The 24692-nt window shown below is 33.8% G+C and overlaps 2 protein-coding genes across 2 annotated transcripts; one reads left to right on the top strand and one right to left on the bottom strand.

Moving 5' to 3' along the window:
• Positions 1-21299: 21299 nt before the first annotated feature.
• LOC128242918 (uncharacterized) lies at positions 21300-22618 on the top strand. The gene is made up of 3 exons (XM_052960351.1): positions 21300-21468; positions 21617-21803; positions 21933-22618. The coding sequence occupies exons 1-3, from the start codon at positions 21316-21318 to the stop codon at positions 22613-22615; spliced, it is 1023 nt and encodes a 340-aa protein (XP_052816311.1). The 5' UTR covers positions 21300-21315; the 3' UTR covers positions 22616-22618.
• Positions 22619-23252: 634 nt separating this feature from the next.
• LOC128244159 (uncharacterized protein F54H12.2-like) lies at positions 23253-24692 on the bottom strand. Its single transcript, XM_052962176.1, has 2 exons — positions 24233-24692; positions 23253-24112 (listed from the first exon to the last, which is right to left on the bottom strand). The coding sequence occupies exons 1-2, from the start codon at positions 24690-24692 to the stop codon at positions 23253-23255; spliced, it is 1320 nt and encodes a 439-aa protein (XP_052818136.1).

Here is a 24692-nt window from a genome sequence, read left to right as displayed (position 1 = left end):
GAGCTACAAAAGCATCAAATAGTTGACATAGAATCTTTGGTTTCAGGTCATATTCCCTACATTTACATAATAATACATTTAGTGCTTTTAAAGCTTTACCAGTTAAATGTTCTTGGTTTAAAGCATAATTACCAGTATAGTTGAAAACAGTTCCTAAGTAATTAAAATCATTCACAACTTCAATAGACTGGCCATTGTAGGTCCAATGTTCTGATGGCAATAGCCCTCCCCTTTTACGAAAAACCATAATTTTTGTTTTAAGTATATTTACAGATAAACCCCAGTTATTACAGTATTCTATAAGTCTATTCAAATGTTGTTGTATTTCTTCAGGTGATTTTCCTACGATAGCCATGTCATCTGCAAATAACAACAATATAAGGACAATATCATCAATTAGAAGTCCAGAATCTACATCATTCTGTAAAAATAATTCTAAGTCTTCAACAAAGAGAGAAAATAGTAAAGGGGACATAACTTCTCCTTGACGGAGGCCTACAGCATAGTCGAAGTAATCAGAATATGTAAAACATGATTTAACACACGATTTAACTTTTTGATACATATCTCGTACTATTCTAAGTAGTTTTCCTTGAATACCGCATTTGTACAGTTTCAACCATAAAGCATTTCTATAAATAGAATCAAAACATTTCATCATATCAACATAAACAACATAAAGTCTTTTATTGTCATTCAAATATTTTTGCACTAATGACGTAAGAATAAAAATAGCATACAGTTGATCGCCCTTTCCGAAATCCAAACTGAGGTAAAAAAGCTTAGACAGGCAACTAACGAGTGTAATTCCCCTATAATTATTAACGTCATCTAAATTTCCCTTTTTATGCAATGGCATAATAACACCTTCTATCCACTTATCGGGAAAAAATCCTGAGTTTAAAATACCCTTAAAAATATCACATACATGCGAAGGCAAAATATCGAACGTCTCTATAAAGTATTCATTCATCAGAATGTCACTCCCAGAAGATTTATTACGCTTCAATGATTTAATAGCAATATGTATTTCATTGACAGTTATAGGCTGATCTAATTCGGAAAATGAAACATCAACTTTATCAAAATCATGCGTGTTGCAAAAAAATTCAGACTCTTCGTTAAAACATTCAAAGACACTACTACCTAATGCTGAAAAATATTCCCTAAATGTTTCATTTGGTATACTGTCAGCCGTTGGTTTGGATTTTGGTTTAAAATATTTCCAAAAATCTCTAGGCTTACTTTTTTTTAATTGTTCTATTTCTTGCATTTTTAATCTGTATGCATTATTTTTCTTTTTACTAACAATATTTTTATACACACGTTTATGTTCTACTAATAACAATCTATTTTCATGCGATTTATCGCTATTAAACAAACGTAATGACTGTGAATACACGTTATGCACTTCAATACATTAAGCGTCAAACCAATCGTTATTTTTTATACATGTGTCCACATGGAAATATGCTTTATTATTGACATTATGACATTTTGAGAATAAAGGGTCAGCAACAGAACGTATAGCATTCGTAAATTCATTAACAGCGTCATTTACAGATTGTCTAGTGTTATCAATATTATTAACAATGTTATTAAATCGTGGCAAACAGCTAATAATGCCCGTGCGAAACTGTTCTCTATAATCATTACTCCATCTATATTTCATCTCTGATCTTTCTTGATCATCATGAGTGACATAATTACATAATAGCTTAAATTGCAAGGGAGAGTGGTCACTCCATTGATTGAATGCACAAATATTGAAGTCACTAATCATTGAAAAGTTTCGCTCATGCATCAATAAATAATCTATAACGGAACATCCATTGTAGGAAAAATATGTATAATTATTTGACTGGCCTACTCTACCTTCAGCAAAAAGACACGGAATAAAATATGTAAAAGAAGTAAGTTTATCAGAGATGATTTGATATTTTAGTACTTTATCAACTAACGTTTCCCCTATAGAACAACCCCACCTAATAATGGCCAAATTTAAAATCCTCCAAAACTGAAATTTTCTATCGCAACTTATAATAAAAGGACGGGTCAACTTTATGACCCTCATAAATTCTTTATTTCTTATCTGCCTTAACCTTACACTGCGTCCAGTTGATAAATAAGTGCTAAACTAGGGTATCTTAACGCTACTATTGCACTGAGAGGAGAAATCGATAGAGACCGTCGTTACCCTGATAAGCTCCAAAGTTGGCAATATACCGGCTTACACACGTGCCCTCGGGTCGGATTTTTCTTTCCGTTCCGGAAACACATGATGGATACTTATAATATATCACCTCTCCCTGAAATATTGGCAGAACAACAGAACAAACCATAAACTAGGTCACTATCTGAATTAATTATAGAAACAAAAGGTACTAAATCATTATTATTGCCTAAGCATATCCCAACTGATTTTCTTTTAGCAATAGTTTTCCTATGTTTATGGTTATAGTGACTTGAAAGTGACAGTTGTAGTACCCTGCCATTATTTGAAACCCCATCCTCTAAATACTTCTGTAATAAGGTGCTATCATTATGAATGCAAAAGTTTGTATCAGTGTGGAAATATACTATCAACAGAGATGTTTGTCCTTCAGGAAGAGGGCTTAACAAGTCCGAAGTAATGTATAGGGTGGTGTTAGTAGTTTATACTCCGGGAAAACTAACTCCGGGAAGACAGTGGTACAGTGCGAATGGTCATAGAAAGGATTTCATAACCAATCACAACAGAAGTGACCTGGTCCGCCCGGGAATCGAACCCGGGTTGTCCGATTCAGAGTCAAACGCTACCGATTAAGCTAACCGGGTGGACGAAGTAACGTATACAATCAACGCGACCTTTTTATGTTGACCAGTGTTGCATAGCCAATCGAAACATAGACGAAGAAATGACAATTTTAACACTTTAATATTTTTGTTTTTATTTTGGTTTGAATAAGAAATGAGGAACCAGTTCGGTATTTGAGTTGGAATAAGGAAAAAAAAAATCAAGTGCCATGTTCATTTTTCGTGGGTTCCTTTTCTGTCTCTGATTGCTTGTCATTAATGAACGCAGCTAATGGAAAATACGTCTGATGTATTTTCCAGATACTTTTGTCTTTACGGATGCAAAAGAAAAGAGTGCTTAATGTGCTTTGAAACTGCTTCAAAATCCAAATAAGGAACATAATTTACGAAAAAACTCAATTTCAAAGTGCTCAAATTGCTCATTTTTGACGAAATATCAAACATTGGTCTTATTAAACAATTTCTGTTCCTTATTCGGAGTTTGGTACGTTTTTAAAGCACTTGAAGTACTAACACTCTCTTGAAAAGACAATGCATTTCTGTAAACTTTTTATGTAAACCACTTTGAATAGGAACTAACTTATCGTCCTATTTTAATTTAATTTAAGCATTAATATATTCACAAATTGTTCAATTCATTACGAAAATACGAAACGCATTTCAAAGAAGTGATTTTATGCATATCTACAATAATGCATTTTGAATAAGGAACTAGTTCCTAATTATTTATTCGAAAAAGGAATAAGGAACTAACTTATCGTCCATGGTTATATATATGTTATATATTATATACATGTAATAATATCTTTGAAAATATTGTCCCTGAAACCGTAAATCCCAGATCAATGACAACGCGACGTCAGTTTGGGATATTTCAAAATGGACCAGCCAATATAATTATTGTAAAATAAAAATATGAACTATGTTTGATAAAAAACAACCTTTATAAACAAATAATTGCATAAACTTATTAAAGACAAGAGGGCCATGATGGCACTAAATCGCTCACCTGAGTAAAAGAGTTTAACCTTTGTAATCAATATAGCTTGATATTTGTTCTCAAAGAATATTGAAAAACATACTGATCAAACATGTCCCCTTGATAATCACTGACAGGACTTGTCACAGTTGCCTGCACACTGACAGGACCTGTCACAGTTTCCTGCACACTGACAGGACTTGTCGCTTGACTGCACACTGACAGGATTTTGTTCAGTTGCCTGCACACTGACAGGGCATGAAGATTGACTGCACACTGACAGAATTCAATTCTCATACCTGCACACTGACAGGACTTTGTTCAGTTGCCTGCACACTGACAGGGCATGAAGATTGACTGCACACTGACAGAATTCAATTCTCATACCTGCACACTGACAGGACTCGTTCAATTGCCTGCACACTGACAAAACTATGTTAAATTGCTTGCACACTGAAATAACTTTTAGTATAGATACACAAACAACTGACAGGACTTCATTCTATTGCCTGCACACTGACAAAACTATGTTAAATTGCTTGCACACTAAAATGACCTTTAATCTAGATACATAAACAACAAACTGTCCACCATTCAATAATCTGCTCTAGACTCTAAACCTTCAATGAACAGCACATCATCTTTCTTCATTTCTGCTAATTCCATCTATGACAACACTTCATACATTATCAATGATTTTTTTTCATTTATAAGGCTTATTAACTATTCACACAGAAGATAAGATTTGTAGCTTTGAATAATCTACATGAAGTTTACAATGATATACATGAAGCTCAATAGAAAAGTCTGATTATTAAATTTATCATTAAGTAAAAACGAAATTTCTTCTAAGAATAAAGTGTATAATAATTATTTTAATCTATGATTCTAAAAGAAGAACAGTAATTGCCTTAGAAGTGACTATGTTGAAGACTTAATAAAATTTAAAATCTTTTCCCTCGTTACTAAAAATAGGAAGTAGTGGAATCTCCAACAAAAAGGGAGACCATATAGCAAGACTTGCCGCCCTTGTTTCAAGGGTAAACTTTACATAACTATCAAATTTTAACAAAATGTATTTATAATGAACTTGTAACCCACTGGGTTAGGCCAATTTTTCTTCAGGGGCATACTTTGAATAAACATGGTAGATAACCAATAGACAATGTTACACACCAAATATTTAAGCACTAGGCCTAATAGTATTTGCCAAAAAAGTTTTGTAATTCTTCCTTAAGGTTGCCATGGCAACCAGAGTTCTGTATGGAATTCATTTCTTTTACAATTTTGAAAAAGCACCAAACAAGGATCATTCCTATGAAGTTTCATTAAAATTGTCCAAGGGGTTTAGGAGAAGATGATGATTATAACCAAATTGTTGACATTTTCCTTTAAGTTGCCATAGCAACCAGAGTTCTGCATGGAATTCATTTTTTTGAACAATTTTGAAGAAGCACCAGCCAAGGATTGTTCCTATGAAGTTTCATTAAAATTGTCCAAGGGGGTTAAGGAGAAGATGATGATTATAACCAATTGTTGACATTTTCCATTAGGTTGCCATGGCAACCAGAGTTCTGCATGGAATTCATTTCTTTGAACAATTTTAAAGAAGCACCAACCATGGATTGTTCCTATGAAGTTTATTTAAAATTGTCCAAGGGGGGTAGGAAAAGATGATGATTATAACCAATTGTTGACATATTTCTTTAGGTTGCCATGGAGTTCTGCATTGAAATAATTTCTTTGAACAATTTTGAAAAAACATCAACCAAGGTTCATTCCTATGAAGTTTTATCAAAATTGTCCAAGCGGTTTAAGAGAAGAAGATGGTTATAACCAATTGTTGACATTTTCCTTTAAGTTGCCATGGCAACAAGAGCTCTGCATGGAATTCATTTCTTTGAACAATTTTGAAAAAGCACCAACCAAAGATCATTCCTATGAAGTTTCATCGAAATTGTCCAAGCGGTTTAGGAGAAGAAGAATAATGATTATAACCAATTGTTGACATTTTCCTTAAGGTTGCCATGGCAACCAGAGTTCTGCAAGGATTTAATTTATTTGAACAATTTTGAAAAAGCACCAACCAAAGATCATTCCTATGAAGTTAAATCAAAATTGTCCAAGGGGTTTAGGAGAAGAAGATGATTATAACCAATTGTTGATGAGGGACGACGAACGACGGACGACAGAAGCCGGACATAGACCGATCACAAAAGCATGGCTTCTCCAATGATAACTGGTCAATCCCTAGCCACAGGTAACCACGAAAAAAAGGAAACATCAAGATACCAAAAAATGTTTGTCTTATACCGTTATTACAAACCTTTGTGCACATTTAATGAGTATTTAATAACTTGTCCTCAAACTCGTAGGCTAAGATTTCTTTATCTCTGTTTACGAACCTTAGGTTCAACAAAGCTCAGGAAAAACGTTTCGGAGGATGTTTTTCCTATTTAAAATAATCTGATTTTTAATCAACAGGTAAACTTGAAAGGTCAAGGACCATTCATTACATATAACATGATCAATGATATCATGTAGGAACGGTACGTAACCCAACAATTACATAGGCTCACACGATAATCTGTTGGACAATCAAATCGCAGGAATTTCAGTTAAGATACTTCCGGTTTGAGTTTACCCACAAGAAAAAATTCTGGTGGAACAGGTCTGTGGAATTACCAGAAAACAGAAAAAAAAACCCGTAAAGCACTTAAATGTTCATAAGTATATATATATAATAGAGTATGCGAAGGGGGTTGGTTCAGCTGGGGCTCATACGATATTGTTGGAGGGGTGTATAACATATTAACATTCTTTCACAGTGGTATGTGTTGATATTGTCAGAACAGTGACCATGCAGAGGTTCAGGTGGTTACCTGTGGCTAGGGATTGACCAGTTATCATTGAAGAAGCCATGCTTTTGTATGCTACTGTTTCTGGTGATATCAGCAAAATCTAGTAGTATTTAAATTGCATGATAAATACAATACCTCCTCTCAGAAACACCTTCCAAAGATTATTCCTAACAAGCTAGATTAATTATAACATTTTTACCAACTAAACATCAATGTACCATGCTCTAATTCCCATGTATATAATGCTACTTACAATTTTTGCTATTTTAAATGCATACAATTATCCTTTAAGTTATACCCTTGAAAGAAATAACCATTTTACAGTGGTATGTTAACTAGCGGAATTGTGCACGTGAGTAGTATAAAAGTAAGAGGAGCAAAATGTTACCCTATTGGTTTTGCATAAGTAAGAGGAGCAAAAAGTTACCCTATTGGTTTTGCATAAGTAAGAGGAGCAAAAAGTTACCCTATTGGTTTTGCATAAGTAAGAGGAGCAAAAAGTTACCCTATTGGTTTTGCATTAGTAAGAGGAGCAAAGTTACCCTATTGGAATTGTATTAGTAAGAGGAGCAAAGTTACCCTAGGGTAACTTTTTGCTCCAAAGTCTATAAGAGGAGCAATGTTACGTTTTTTCAAAGAACACATTGTGTATGGGAAACAACTCGTACTCACCAGGATAAGCCTAAGTACAAAAGTTGCCCCCCCCCCCTCCCGATTTTCATATATGAATTAAGTATGGTTAGGATACCTCGGAACATGACACAGTTTTAAAAGTTTATTTCACCTGCTGTGAAAAAAACGTTCCCACGGTGTAAATAATGATTTTATTATGAAATAAAATTATGAAAAAGTGACACTGGCATTTAAAATATTTGGTACTCTTTTCATACAAATAAGATTTATAGGTTAATTACATCGCTGTTTATGAAAAAAGACGTTATTATATCGTGAAATGAGTTGTATAATGTTGTATTTAAACATTACATTACCATAAATTTGTTTATCTTCAATACAGACGAAAAATGATTTATTTAAAACCTCGTTTTTGAATGTCACTGTGGTAACCCATTTTTTAATTAAAAATAATTTATTTTGGGTTACGATATGTTTTGCATTTATGAGGTAGAATTCTGTTTCACAATCACTTGTGTAAAAATCTTCCAACTAAAACATGTCGCAAGACTATCAAGTGTTGATTTCCCAATTATTAAAAACGCAAGCGGAAGTAACCATGTTACTTCAAAAGGTATGGTATTGTTTCACTATTATACGGGAGATTTAAAATATGCTTTTATTTAACATGAACAGTCTTTAAAAACTTTAATTTTACTTTCTATGTTATATGAATTCCATTTTCAGTTACAACCTTGTTTTAGAGTACATCCATACTTTAAATGCTTGTAGATTGAACCAGTGCCTATTTCTTTATTATAACTTTTTTCAGACTACTGCCTTGGAAAACGCCCTCCAAGGGGCTAAATTTGAATTGGTCGTTACAAAGGCCAAATTACGGCATGCCCAGGAACAACTGGGCATTGCTGAGCAAGTAAGTTGATGTTCAATGTTATTGTAACCGACTACTATTTGGATTATCAAATTATTAGGTAATTTCCAGTCATTTCTATTTTACTGTAAGAGTGACCATTGGATATGTATCATTTTTATTCACTGCAAGAGTGACATTGGGTACATATTTAGCAATAATCCAGACATATACACGCATACATTGACTTAGCTGACTATTTGTGAGACATCTACTTCTACTAGTTTAACACTTGGTGTATGTGTGTCTGTGGTTTATTTCAGCTCCAATCCATATCAAAGCAAGTAGAAGAAGTAAAAGAGAGGTAGGTTTTTTTTTGCTTTTTAATTTTATTAGAAAATGCAACAAATTATCAAAAAATTAAAAACAGTGAACAAACATTAACACAATAACTAAACTTTCATTGTAGAAAATACCCTTTTATATCAAATAATACTGTTATTGGTGGTAATTTGACACAACGATTGTAGAATCATAATGATAATAAAACAATGTAACAAATGAATATGACAATGCTATGAGGAAAATGACATGTTGACATGCAAAAAATATATGGACATAGTAAATGAGGTAACAATATATGAGACCCAAAAATATATGAGGTAGTATATGAGGATATAATACATATAATCAGCAGAATATATATGTAATCATATGAGGTAATATTACATGGCAAGCAAAAATATACGACCATGGTATATGAGGTGACAATATATGACATGCAAAAAGATATGAGGTTATAATATGAAGCATAATACATGAAACAAATAAAACTATCCACTAAAGATGAAATGAATGAAAAAATGTTATTTTATTGCAGTTTGAAGGAGACAAAACAATTACATGATTGTAGTAAACGATCTTCGGTATGTACAAATAATGTTATATTCCATTATTATAATGCATGTTCCAAGTTCTATTTAAAATATTTTAAAAACTGGTTTTGAGTTTTTTGTTTTTTGCTTTTTTAAAATACTTTGTTTAAAAAACACTAATACTATTTTGTTAATTTAAACTAGATTTTAACACGTTAATTGTGTACATGTATAACAATATAAAAACACACATGTGATAATAAAACCCCTATCATTTTAAACAGTATGCATATGAAATGAGACAACCTTATAAACACAACTTGTACAAAAACAAAAATAATACAAAAACACATAAAAAAACTCCAATGATTTATTATACCAGTAAAAAGTTTTTATTTATAATGCATAAAGTATCTTAAAACAGTTTTTGTTTTTTGGTTTGTTTTGTTTTTAAATACTTTTAACAACAACAGTATTTTGTTTATTTAATAATAAATGAAAGGAATAGATATTTAAACCTGATGTTTAACACATGAATTGTATATGGGTATAACAACAGAAAATAACTCACATGACAGTATGATAAATTAAAAAAAACTGTCATTCTAAACAGTATGCATATGAAATGAGACAACCTTATAAACACAACTTAAACAAGAACAAAAATAATACAAAAACTCCAATGGTTTTATATTTAAGTACACATCAAAAACTTCAATGGTTTGTTATAAAAAGTATTTTAATTGCACATTTACACAGGCTTGTGTGTTTTTTGCAGACTGAAAATTCAGAGCCAGCAGTGCTGGTGACAGAGGATTTTTCAGTCCATCTGGTAGAAGGGCCAGATGGGATCCAGATAAAAATGGAATAGCAGTAAGTGTTTTAACCAGTTAACAGTATGAATGTGTTTTATAAAAAAACAAAAAGGAATGTAGTGGTCAATTATAAATAGATAAAAATGGAATAACTGTAGGTGTTTTAACCTGTTAACAATAGGAATGTGTTTTTATATTATAAATATGACATTTTCCATGTTTTTTAAAAAAAAAAATGAAAACCACACAATCAATTTTTCTTGTGAATGTCACAAAATACTTAAATATATAACACATTAAGAAAAAATGATATACATTAATTATATGGTATTATGCCGCATTTTAAATGAATGAGACAGGTAGCACAGTTGTATAATTAGTTACTTTTGATATGTACAGTAAATTAAATGATAAACAGATATGAAATGGTATTAGTTAATCACCTATACAGACACATGCTTTATCAGTTTACTATCTTATTAGCTTTTAACAGACCACAATGTCCAAAGTCAGTTACTTTTACATTGAATTAAATCCCAAATATTTAGTTTGCTAAAGAGCTTTCTTTTCGCATAAATATTTTAAAATCAGACACATTTCATATTAGTCTAACTATAGTTGTTCATCTTCCGAAGAACATCTTATTCATTTCACTACGAACATTCAATTGATAAAACAAATATGAAAATTTGATAGTGTCCTACAACATGTATAACAATGTGTTCCATCCTTTAAAATATGTTTGTTTTTATTTATTGTATATTCCATGCATGTCTATTTTGTATAATACATTATGTATGTTTTGTACTTTTTGTAACTCTTCAAAATTTGGAGGAAATAAAGTTCAAAAAAGTTCAAGTATTTTAGATCCAAAATAAAGATAACTTGAATTTCAAGTTATCTTTGTTTTGGATCTAGTTCTTTGACCGACTGCTGATTCTACATCAGCTTCCGTCGAACTCAGACCTCCGGCTTCAGCTGTTTCAGATACATAAACTTCCACCGGCATCTGACCTTCGACTTCAGTTCTTAAGTTCACTGAAACAGCATCTAAACATGTTTCTTCCACAACTGTGCTACCTGTCTGATTCATTAAAAATGTGACATTTCCTAATTTAATTTCTCTTATTCTTTTTCGTAAACAGATGACAACAATGATGGCAAAAACAACACTGGCTCCCGCCACCACTCCAGAGCCAATGACTGAAAAACAGAAGTAATTAAATACATTAAAATAGTAAACAAACAATTTATATCAATATTTGTGCAGACAGACAACTTAACAACTTTATTACCTTGATAAAGACTTTCAAGTTTACTTTATTTTCTAAATGTTTGTATTAAAATTGTGTAAATTCAATGTTATCATCAGACTCAAAGCTATCCACATCTTCATAAATATTATGATCTGTTGAAAGCCAGGTTCTGAGTTGAATTTGATCTCTTTGATTTATAGCTTCCAAATAATTATCATCATTTGCAAAATTGATATTAGATCTGAATATTGGTGATCTGTTAATTTTATACTTAAGGAAGTTAAGTTTTACCTTAATGCCATAAAATATATATTTTATCCGCATACTTAGTATTATTATTATGGTGAAAAGAATAACAATGTTAATATATAATATTATATAATGGGGAAATGGTGTGTTTTGGTTGGTTGAAGGAGACTTTGTGACAAAATGAGACAACATATGTGAATAGATACGAGTGCTTGCAATGGTTGTGTTGTTGTTTTTATCCTGCGGAGATTTTGCTGAAAGTTGAAATCACACTATACATGAGAGGAAATCTATAAAATATATAAGTCCATAATGTACAAAATTTTCTACTGTAAAAATACAAAACAAAACAAAATAGAACATACAAATATCATACAAGAAGTTATTACATGTCAAATTGTTTAAACACATGAAACACTTACTTCCATTGGTTAATTCTGATATCTGCCCACCCGTCTGTTCTGAAGAAGAAAAAATCGATGTTTTAATATATGGTGTATTTTTCAGTTTTGGTTATTATTAAATATAATCTTTATTTATTGAGTTTGCCTTCTTGTGGAGTTGGACAAGGTTATCCATCTGTGCTGTGATCTCACTACATAGATATTAACATTTCAATTTATCATATATATTAGATTTTGAATGGGACTCTGTTTTTTAAATTATATAATTTACATTCAGATGAAAAACCATATATAGTATATTAACATTCCACGAATTCTCAGGTGGCGACAATTTATCAATCAATTAATATTCAGCCAATTCCCAGTTGACGGTCCAAACAATTTATCATATATTATATAAATATTAGATTTTTACAGATAACCTTTTTTCTGACAACATATTTGTAAGAAATACTTTAGTCAAATTTTTTCCATCAGCCACTTGATTTTAACTATATTTTAAGTTATGTTCAGATTGTATTGGTCAAAAAAATAAATAAATGGAAAAACAGAAAGAACTTGTATGTCTTGACATAGTGTGTATTAAGAATGTTTATAGTTATGTTGTTGTTTTTAGGAAGTCGCTAACAGTGTAGCCGCTAACAAAGTAGCCGCTAACAGTGGAGTCGCTAACAGTGCAACAAAGTACAACAAGATGGGAGCAGGACAGCAGCGTCCTAAACCGTATTAGGTGAACAAGCATGGATGAGTGCCCGAGGTGTGGAAACGAGCGAGTCAATCTTTTGAAACAATCCGCTTATATCTCTCTGGCTAGACAATCTGTTAAACTGTGTCGTTGTGTTCAGTGTCGATTATATTTTATAACTGTAGTTACATGCATTGAACTTGTAAATGATCAAGGACTCGCTGACTCTATTTTATACTTACCAATGAGAAATGTGCAGCATGGTCGTAGACTTTATAGAGAAATAGTGAACGCTCCTTTAGACTCCTAAAATTATTATAAACACAAACATGTGTGATATTTTCGATAGCTCGGTATGTCCCATAAGATTATTACTTACTTCAGATAGTAATTGTCACCAAAAATTACGACGTTATTTAACTGATCATATGATTCATTTTGAAAGCATTTCTTTTCTTTATCCGGCACAAGGTATTATGCTGTTTTCTTTGAAAGCTAGAGAAGATTGTTCTGAAATCATTAGAGAAGTGTCTTTATTATCTGCTCAACGCGGATGGTGTTTTCACGAATACTCACTGAATGAAATAACGTGGCCTACCATCTCTGAATGTGATAGCACTTCATAAAAAATGTTTTTGTACAATTGGTCTTCACCAGTTCAATTTTGATGAACACCTCATGCTAAAGTGTAAAGAATGTCATTATGGAATTTATATCTGCGATGACTGTTTATTTCGAGTAAAACGTGAGGATGGACTTTTATCCTCCAGATTTAAAGATGTCGGTTGGTTTCAAAGATGTTTAACTTGTATTGATCAAGAAGTATTTGAAAAAAGTTTTCCTTTTTATCGTGAACAGTAATGTCTTTTTACATAGATAATAACATACGATTTTGTATCATATGTAAGAAACAACAGACTACTTGTTTAGTAGAATTACGCTTACCAAATAAGGTCATTGTAAAAAGAAATTGTATGGTATGCGGTAATGATGTACATGAACCTCTATTATGCTACGAGAGTATGTAATGATACAAGGCATATAAACCAATCATATCCAAGGATGCTCTAGGAGGCGTATCTATAAGCTAAAACTGCATGTGTTAAACAAGCTGTATCCCTTGACATTTTTATTTCGTGATCAAAACTTATGCATTATGGAAGTAGTCAAAGATAATCGTGAGATGAAAGTGGTCAAGGATAATCATAAGACAATTTTTTGTGCTCCATACAATGCCTGGATGACGGAATTTTACGTGTCACGACATATACGAAGCAGGTCGCACTTTACTAAGAAACATTTTGAAAATGGTGATACACGCAAGAAGCCGTCTGCCACAAAAAAGCGCGCCAAACATTCAGATGATAAAAGGAAAACACATAAAAAGACTTCTGAATCTACACGATGTATTATCCAGGGGAATATGATAGCGACTGTCAATGAAAATGCTTCATACAGCGAGCTTGAGGCATTGCAATCCGTAGAACCCTCATCAAACGAGCAAAGGACTAACATTGTAGAAATTCCACAAGAGACGTTAACGTCAAACGCACTGTCAACAAACGAGCATATCCAATGGAGTGTGATTGAAGAACCTCCGCAAAATGTGTTGGGTCTACCCGAATGTGACACATATTGGGATTTTGGATTTGAATTAGTCGAGGAGAGCGCTGACTCAAATTCAATAGCGCAACACACTTCATCGGTAAACGATGATAAAGGATCGCCCATTGAAGTGCTGAATGGTATCGGGCAATGTCCCTATTCCATTTCGGACTGTAATCAAATGCCTTTTGCCCAGTATCGTTGCAACTGCTCTACTCAGAAATCATCAATGAAATAGAGTATCTGAAAATGAATGCGATGAAAGAAACTGTACTTTTTGGATGTGCTGTTAAATATAACAATAATGCTAAATATGAGACTCGCTTAGCCACCTTTCTACTTTGGCCAAAACAAATAAAGCAGGATAAATTCGAGTTGGCAAGAGCGGGATTCATTTACACTGAAAAGGGTGACACTGTGGAGTGTTTTGCTTGCGGAGTAAAAATTAGTGAATGGGACGTTAGTGATATACCGGCAGTGGAACACGAAAAACATTCTAGCGAATGTCATTACATGAAACTTACCGGAGTTGGAATGAAACAATTAAGTGTTGATAAAACGTGGAGTTATGGAGCATTTTCATCTGTGAATTTTGACATTTGATATTATAGTTTCTTTACAGTGACATGAACGATGAGCAATGAATTATTACTGGAGTCTTTTTTTAATTATATTTATGCTAGGGAAATCGCTTCCAAAATGCATTGTATGTTTAGAATAAAATGTTTCGGTTGTCAAAATGCCTGTTTATCTCAATTAAAGCACGATTGTCTTGTTCTTACCAAGAAACAGCAACTGGAAATGTATTTAGACGACATTCTTTGCATGATAGAAAAAGAAAACGTATTGCGTGAATGGGAAACGGCAATATCCACCTTAGACATTCTCCCAGATGAAAAACAATGTTTCGAAAGGAAAGTTTATTCAGAGTGCTATCACAAATCAGAGACGTGGAAATTTAAGATATTACAAATGACTATAAATGTCGTAGTGCTAGACAGAAGATTAAAATTAAATTGATTTTGTTTGTACTTTGTCATATTTTTCTTTGCTGTTGTATGTTGGTTTGTGTAATTCTTTTCATTGTGTGGGTGTTTTTGTATATGTATAAATTTATATTATTATTGTATTATATTTATAATCAGATATTTGTATGACGTTGGTGATGGTAATGTAATCAATAAAATTATTAAAAAATCTATTGCGTTATTTAATTGAATATTTTGAGATCTAATATAAGGTGTCATGTATGGTTTAAAAATCATTCATTCGTAAGTCATCATTATGGAAAGTTTGGTCAAATTAGAAGTCGACTCGACAGCGCAAGTCATAGGTTAGAGTTATTTTTTAGTAAACAGCGACATTACTAAAATATTGAATTTTTGTTTTATCGTAATAGAAGATGAAACACGAAAATATATATATTTTACATAATGTTTTTGTTTGAATATAAAAAAAATATGAGACAACACACGTTGATACACTGATGATATTATTGGTATTGATTATTTTAGGACCCAGTAATGTGGGAAAGAGTACATTCGTCTTTCAACTGTTAAAACATGCCAATGGAGCTTTCACCAAACCAATCCAAGCCATTTACTATTGTTATGGCGTAGATCAGCCTCTTTTCGCAGAAATGAAGAAAGCTATTCCGCACATGACATTTTTTGAAGGACTGCCTTCCAAAACTGAACTGGAAACTTGGAATATGAAGTACTCCAATGAAAAAATCTTGATCCTAGACGATATGATGAGCGAATGCGCCAAAAGTAAAGATGTGGTTGACATTTATTGTAAATACGCCCACCATTTAAAGTACTTTTGTCTTCTCATTTGTCAAAATGCGTTTTGCCCTGGACGAGAGTTTCGTACAATAAGTCTAAACACGCACTATTTTTTCCTGTTTAAAAACGGTCGAGATGAAATGCAAATTCAAACCTTAGGTAGACAAATTTTTCCGGGTAATGTAAAATATTTTATGGATGCTTACAAAAAAGCTACTGCCGAAAAATACGGATACCTGCTGATTGATTTGTCGCCTCACTCCAATCCTGAATATATACTAAGAACGAACGTTTTACCTGGTCAGTTAATGATAGTGTTTCAACCCGAAAAATAATCAGTATGGATTCATTAGTGAAAAGGGAAAAATACTATTTATTGTTGCTTTTGCATTCATCCAACAAACAAAAAAAGGTTTTACTAAATAGCATACACTCCTCACAGCTAAGGGCTATTGTGCAAATTGTATACAACATTATGCATGGCTACATCGCATTGGGAGATATCGAGAAACGGCGATTAAGCAAAAGAAAATTTGTAATTCGTCAGTTTATTAGCAAAGGAATTGCCTTAAAAAAGAGAAAAGAATTACTATTAAAGTATCACAACTACATTCTACCTTTTATTCGGGTCATAGAGGAGGAACTGTGAACAATATGGCTCGCGCGATGGTGCTCGTACCTAAAGTTAAATACGATCAATTGCTAAATATGACAGACAAACGTTCTGAATCTCCCATTCAACAATCTGGTGGACAAGTTGCGGAGGAAAGCCTCTCCAATGACACATTAAAAACGGACGATAGTAAAGCAATTTCAAAAGAAAACGTATCATCAACAATTGGAAATAATAATGTTAAAGTGTCAAACGAGTCTGATGTTGTTGACGTTAGCCGACAAGAAAAACGACCGCAATTATTCGTGAACAAACCATTGGTTAAAATGCCGTTTGGGAGGCAACTGGTTATCAAAAGGAAAGCAAAACTAAACCCCAAAAAATCGACTAAACAGACCAATATCATTCAAAGTGGTGGTAACAAGAAAAAGGACGCAAAATGGATTAATTACTTGGTATAACAAGGTAAGAGGTGTTGTGTATTAATTATATAGATGAATTAGATACATATTTAAAATGGCATTATAAAATTTAAACGGAAAAAAATAGATATTGAAATTACAAAAAATAACAGCATATTAAATACAACATATTCTTGTCTTTTAGGCGTGAAAAACATTAAAAAAAGTCCATAAAGAAAACTCATCACCATAGGCATTACTATATTCAACATAATATTTATGTAAATACCAACAATACACCATTAAGACATTTTTGAAAGTAATTTAAATGCAAATAAAAATAAAATTTTATCGCCTTTTATACACCAAGATAATAAATTTCCATCGAAAATTCATTATCATAATATCAAAAAAAAGGAAATTAGAAATAATAAACCACGTAATTTAAACTTCAATAAAAAAGGTGTAACATTAAAACATTTTTTTTTACGATTTGATATCATTTATTTATATGGTAGGATAATTACAAATATGTACATTTTGAACCCAACAATTTGATAAATGGGAATAATTTAAATGCAAATGAAAAAATGGAATTTTATTTTCTTTTATATACCAAGATATTAAAATTCCATCAAAAAATTTATTATCATAATATTAAAAAATAAATTAGAAATATAAAAACGACGTGATTTAAACTTCAATAAAAAAGGGTGTAACATTAATGGGTTTTTAAAAAAAATATTTTTACGATTTGATATCATTTATTTATATGGTAGGATAATTGGAAATATGAACATTTTGAACCCAACAATTTGATAAATGGGATAATTTAAATAATCTAAATGTAAATTATATAATTCAAAAGAACAGAGTCCCATTCAAAACCTAATATATATGGTAAATTGTCGCCACCTGAGAATTCGCGGAATGTTAATATGCTATTTATGACTTTCATCTAAATGTAAATCAAATTTATCCTCTTTTATACACCAAGATATTAAAATTCCACCCAAAACTCATTATCATAATGTATTTAAGTAATTCAAATGAATTACAAAAAATGTGATTTATTTTCTATGGAAGAATATTTTCATAAATGGGAGGCTCTTAAATTATTTAAAAAAAGATCAAGATACTGATTTTTACTTAGTCAGTCTTACAGACATGTAGCTGGTAAATAGTATTATAATGTTTTAAAAATCATATTCTGTTTTATATTGACAGGAGTTGCAGTGATAGTTTGTCAACAACAAAAAATGGATAATAAAAAACAAACTAGTGACGATGATAATTCACATCATCAGCATCAACTAGAAAATAAAGCAGAAAAAAACTCTTCTGACATGTAAAATATGTGGAAAACAGTTTAAAAAAATGAACACATTGAAAAAACACATAAAATGTCATTTAACCAAACAAAAGTGTGAATTGTGTAATGCTCAGTACATGCATTTAAAGGATTTGTGTAAACATCGTAAACAAGTACATGATGTACAAAAACACAAGACACCAAAAGTAAAGCATTTGAACTGTCATTTGTGCGGTAAAAGGTTTGGAACAACTTATAATCTAAAAAGGCATATGACTCGTCTCCATAAAACTAATGGTAGACAACACGCCCGAACTGAATTTAGGTGTAGACATTGCAATAACCAGTTCCCGAATTATAAACAATTATATCAACATGTGGTGGAAAATCACCCATTACGACAGCAACGAGGAGGTAGAAGAGCACCAGCATCTCGTCATTTAGATGTCAATGAACTGCCTCACCATTCAAACACGAATAATAGGAATGCATCTGCTCCTCATACAGCAGCTGACTCAAATTTAGCGAATGACATGGATGTACCCATGAACGACATGGAACACAGTGATCAAACAGACAGCAGCGAATCAAATGACGAAAATGAGCACGTTAATAATAATCAAGTGGACGAGTCAGCGTTGGGTAATAGAGTGGTCAATAGATTAATACATCCCATTGGAAACGAAAGGTACGATCTTCTGACATTCTTTGGCAATAGAAGAGATCAAGTGAGATCATTTTTGCATTCACGCGCTCGCCAAATGAGAGGTATAAAATGGAGTTTGTGTGTACAAGTGGAAATGGAACGCACAGCGGATGGCGAGGTCACTTCAGCTCAACCATACTTTCGCAGCAATACTTACATTATTTTCTCAGTAGATGACTGGAATGAACACGATTTAAATGAGGCTATACAAAAAATGTTCGCAAGTTTGGAGGAGTTTATACGTAGAGGTTCTGGATGGTACGTCAAAGAGGTGTTGAAACTTGAAATCCATACAGTAGGGTACCGACCATTAAGAGGTTCCAGTTACCTTCCACTACCAAAGTCTTTAGCATATAGTAGAAGTCTGTTGAATATTAAAAATGACGATGACAAATGTTTCCTATATTGTCTGCTTGCTTCCATGCATCCTATAACCATTCAACCGGAAAAGGTAGAGCACTACCTTCCTTACGAACATGACATTAACATGTCGGAGATCAGCTACCCAGTCAAGTTAGCCGACATACGAAAAGTGGAACGCAGAAACGAACATGTCTCGATCAACGTATTTACGTATGAGAACGAAACCCTCGTGCCTTTACGAATCACAGAGCACACCCGACGTCTACATCATGTTAATTTATTGTGGTTAACCCAGGGAGACATTTCTCATTACTATTTGATAACGGACTTGAATCGGTTTTTGTCTCGTATAAAGACCAACAACAATCGAACCCATTTCTGTCCATACTGTTTGCATGGATTTGTAAAAGCAAATTCGCTTCAGGAACATCAACAGCTGTGTGCACGAAACGGTGCACAAAGGGTGAACCTTCCAACTCCGGGAGATAATGATATATTGAAATTCAAGGACTATGAAAAGACCCTTAAGGTTCCCTTTGTCATATATGCCGATTTTGAAACCATCAATAAGAAGCTTCCCACCTGCGCCTCAAATCCGACACGTTCTTCTACTACACAAAACACAAAATTAGAAGTGTGTAGCTTTGGTTATAAAGTCGTATGCGAAGACAATCGATATACCAAACCGACTGTGGTGTACACGGGGAAGGACGCGGGATCAAAGATGATTGAATGCCTTCTAAATGAAGAAAGGAAAATACTGGAAATACTTTCGCACATACAACCGATGGATATCAGCAAAGAAGAACGTGAAGACATCATTAGCAAGGCTACCTATTGCTGTATTTGCAAAAAAGCATTTACCTTACACGACAGGATGTACAATCGAATAGTTTTGCACCACAACCATTTGACATCAAAATTGATTGGACCAGCCTGCAATGATCCTTGTAACTTGAAATGCTGCCAGGTGAAGTTTATTCCGGTCATGTTTCACAACTTGAAAAATTTTGATGCTCATATTTTATGTCAAAATATTGGCAAATTCAAATCGTATAGACTAGGCTGTATCGCGCAGACTACAGAGAAATATGTCAGTTTTTCTCTTTCACATTTAAGGTTCATAGATAGTTTCCAATTTTTACCGACATCATTGGAAATATTGGTAGACAATTTAGCCCAAGATGGTCTGGAGGCGTTTCCTCATTTGCTGTCAGAAACGAAAGATCAATCGGAAGCTCAACTCCTTCTTCGAAAAGGTGTCTATCCTTATGAATACATGGACTGCATGAGTAAATTCGATGAGGTTGAATTGCCTGCAAAAGAAGCGTTTTATTCGACGATAAAAAAAGAACATATATCTGAAGAGGATTATCAGCACGCGAAGACCGTGTTTGAAAAGTTCAACATGACATCATTACGGGAGTATCAGGAAATGTATTTAAGAATGGACTGTGTTTTATTGTGTCAGGTCTTTGAGTCATTCAGAACATTGTGTTTAAAGCAGTATGACCTTGACGCGTGTCAGTTTTTCACTTCACCTGGGCTCTCTTGGTCTGCATGCTTGAAACTCAGTCAAGTGGAACTAGAGTTGCTGACAGACATAGACCAAGTGTTGATGATAGAAGCCGGCATTCGCGGAGGCATATCTCAAATATCTCATCGTCACGCGAAAGCCAACAATCCCTACCTACCAGATTATGACGCTTCACTGCCTACGATCTATTTACAATACCTGGATGCAAACAACCTTTACGGCTGGGCGATGAACCAACCTCTTCCGGTAGGACAATTTAAGTTTATGTCAGACAGTGAAATCCAATCATTGGACATCAAGAGCATTCCAGAAGCTGGAGACACGGGTTACATATTAGAAGTGTCCTTGGAGTATCCAGAAGAATTACATGACATTCACAACTGTTTTCCTTTAGCGCCAGAAAAACGAACGATTTCCAATGAAGAACTCTCTCCATATGCTCAACATCTTCTTAAAACACTATACGGATTAACGGAAGAAGATCCATTGCCCAAAAGAGGAAAAGTGGAAAAATTATTAACCACATTGGAAAACAAAAATCATTATGTGCTTCACTACAGAAACTTGCAGTTGTATCTCAGTTTAGGCATGAAACTGAAAGACATTCATAGAGTACTCAAGTTCAAACAAAAGGCGTGGATGAAAGAGTACATTGATCATAACACAGTTATGCGACAAAAGGCTACGTCAACATTCCAGAAAAACTTCTACAAGTTAATGAACGTCTCCGTGTTTGGAAAGGTGCGTTGTAATAATATTTTTTTTCTAAACATATTTCATGAACAGTTTAGTAGTTGCATAAAAATTTAAGTAGTTACTAGTTACTAAAATGTTTTATTCTGAATAATGTTTGTTGTTTCTATTGTTTTAACCTTTTTTCTCTTTAAAGACTATGGAAAACGTTAGACGCTACAAAACAATCGAGATCATTCACAACAAAAAACGATTGGACAAGGTGACAGCCAAACCCACGTATAAGGACACAACCATCTTGAACGAGGACCTTGTGGCAGTGGAGCTGTACAAGTCGAAGGTCAACTTGGTGAAGCCAATATTTTGTGGAATGAGCATTTTAGGTACAAATGTTACTTTTTACTCTTATATGTTATTGTAATAAAATATACAAAAATAAAACAAAACAAAAACAACGTATTTTATTAGTATATGTATATATGACCTTACCCTTGTTTTTTTTTATTTTTCAGATTTGAGTAAATGTCTCATGTACGACTTCTGGTACAATCATATCAAACGAAAGTACCCCACAAGTACTCTTCTCATGTCAGATACCGATAGTATTCTAGCATGTTACCAAACTGAAGACATTTACAAAGATATGAAATCTTCAATGTGTCATTTTGACACGTCGGACTATCCAAAGGATCATTTTCTATGGAGCGATAAAAACAAGAAAGTGTTGGGCAAAATGAAAGACGAAACAAACGGACAACCGATAGCAGAATTTGTAGGACTTCGATCCAAAATGTACAGTTTTACGTGTAAAGATAAGGAAGAAAAACGAGCCAAGGGTGTGGCTAAAGTATCTGTGAAAAAGGAGTTAAAACATGAACATTATAAAAACACACTGTTTAATGAAACCAGCATGATCTCCTCTATGACTGTCCTAAGAAGTCATAAGCATGAACTTTATGGGGAAACCATTCATAAGCGAGCGCTCTCGGCATTTGATGACAAGCGTTATCTTATTGATAGTGTAAACAGCTATGCCTATGGACATTACAAAATCACCGGACAAAACAGGAACCAAAACTCCAATCAATACCAAGAGAAACTATCATTTTCTATCGTGCCAACCCGTCAATGTATGAAGCATCACCATGAAGAAGCTATGGAGATAGATGGTTTTAAAATCACTCCATGCTCATAAAAATTGGACACGTGCGCAAAGATATGCGTGGACACATTGTTTTTCATTGTTTATATCATTAAATCACAAACACAATTATTTCTTTATATTTAATAAATATAATATACATATGTATTGTTTATTTACAGCTTACAAACGCAAGTTTGGTTTTTATTCTTCCCCGTATTAAACAGACATAATGGATAGGCATTGAGTACAGTTTGATACACAAACTCATCATTAGAATTCACATTTACATGATCAAACATGTTTAAAAAGTCTTGATAAGAATGTCCAAGAAGCCGCTGTCGCAAAAACAAAACGCAGTAGAGTCCGCACACGTTGGAACGATCACTTTGTAATTGCTGAGTATTTATCTGCACGTGATAAGCGTGAGTGTCTAACCAAGACTGAAAATAAGAGCTATTTTGACTTGGCACTCTTCCATAGCTATCAAAAAAATCCACATTTCCGAAGCCGTCACTATAAAATCCACACCAATGTTGACCGTGCTTGTAATGAGGGTGGGTGTTGGATATAAACCCAAAACTGGTGTTTGGCAAACTCTGTGGTAGTTTGTCAGCGGCAAATACACCAATCACGCGGTGTTTTAACACAGGGTCACAGTCAATCATACATGTTAGCTGGGAGGTGTCCATTATGACAGTATAATATCACGCTCCTTGTTCACTTCGAAATATCCTGGACCCTGACTGTAAACGATACAGCTCATGGGCTCTGTCAAGGGATCCTTGAACACGACATCTAATCGTACGTTCCCAGTTTTAGCCAGAGACAAATACTCGCCGTGGTGTGAAAAATCTGGTTCAAGTTCAAAAACAAACAAGGTAGAACCGCTGATATAGTGAGCTCTGTCTAAATGACTGCCTTCATCCTGTCTCCATTTTCCTGCAGACATCAGTAAGTCGGTGTAAGGGCGTATGGTCGAGGTACCACCAGTAGAGGAGAAGTCCAACTTAAGCGGGTTGCTTCCAACAGCGAGACCGTCACAATACACCGCGATTTGCTGAATGCTGCAATTCTCAAAGTTGAAGGGGTTGGTTTTAATATCTCCACTCACAGCTTTACTCTTGACAAAACCCAAAATCAATTTGTTGGGACGTCTGCCCTGATACATGTTATCCCAACTGAAAGTGGTGGAGCCCGTTGCAATACTGACAGACTTGACCTCCGTTTTATTGTACGGGTACAGAGCATTCTGTTTTTCCAAAATCTTGGAATGACCATATATAACAGCCGGGTTCACACGAATTTTTCGTGTAAGAATGTAAATGTCCTCAATGACCAAACGATAAGGCACGGCATCTCCAGCCATTAAACAGAAATCGATGGAACTCCTGTACAGCTTGACTTTTACGTCCACTTCATTCAGCAAATACCGGTCCATATCGAACAAATCGTGGAAAATGGGGCCCTGCATATCGACGCACTTGCTATCAGCCACCAGTTTATTCCTCGCATAGAGTCCATCGTTAGTACCGTTAGGATCGGTGACGTCTGTAAAGCAAATGATTATTTTGTTTAAGATATAGCGTTAACAAAACTCAAACAAAACATTATAACAATACAACTATAAAATACATGATCAATTAATACAATATCTCAAAGTAATAATACCTGGAGCATCGGCATCATCCATCTGGAACAGCTGTGTAGTCAGCTGATTGTTAGCGTCTGGTCCATATTTCAGGATTGTAGGAATGTAGGCTCTGTACGGATTGTAGTTACACGTGATGGTGGCTTTGTTTTGAAGGGTGACTTCCACAGTGGAAAACAACGCTTGTAGAAACAGATTTGTGGGGCCGACCTTATTGGCCGACTTATCCCCGATGGCGGTACCATCCGCTTTGGTGATTTTCGCCTTCACGAACAGCCGCGAATTTTTCAAATCCAAATAATCCATGGAATTCTGACCACTAATTCTGAACTCAAAAGGACCGTCGCTAGAAGTCTGCGACATTGGCCGAATTTCCTCATCGTAGATGTTGGTCACACTTGTCTGTGTGCTGGGAAGATCGAACAAAGCCAGTTCGGAAACGAGTCCTTCTTTAAATTTTTCTTCATTAAACACAGACAT

Source organism: Mya arenaria, chromosome 8 (genome assembly GCF_026914265.1).
Source record: "Mya arenaria isolate MELC-2E11 chromosome 8, ASM2691426v1".
Taxonomy (NCBI): Eukaryota; Metazoa; Mollusca; class Bivalvia; order Myida; family Myidae; genus Mya; species Mya arenaria.
The sequence above is the reverse complement of the archived record's forward strand: the minus strand, read 5'-3'. Positions and strand labels throughout refer to the sequence as shown.

Coding starts and splice junctions, on each gene's coding strand:
- LOC128242918 (XM_052960351.1), top strand. CDS start 21,316: ATGAAACTGAAAGACATTCATAGAGTACTCAAGTTCAAACAAAAGGCG. Junction 21,469..21,616: donor ACGTCTCCGTGTTTGGAAAG/GTGCGTTGTAAT, acceptor TTCTCTTTAAAG/ACTATGGAAAACGTTAGACG. Junction 21,804..21,932: donor TTGTGGAATGAGCATTTTAG/GTACAAATGTTA, acceptor TTTATTTTTCAG/ATTTGAGTAAATGTCTCATG.
- LOC128244159 (XM_052962176.1), bottom strand. CDS start 24,692: ATGTCTGTGTTTAATGAAGAAAAATTTAAAGAAGGACTCGTTTCCGAA. Junction 24,113..24,232: donor GGATGATGCCGATGCTCCAG/GTATTATTACTT, acceptor TTTGCTTTACAG/ACGTCACCGATCCTAACGGT.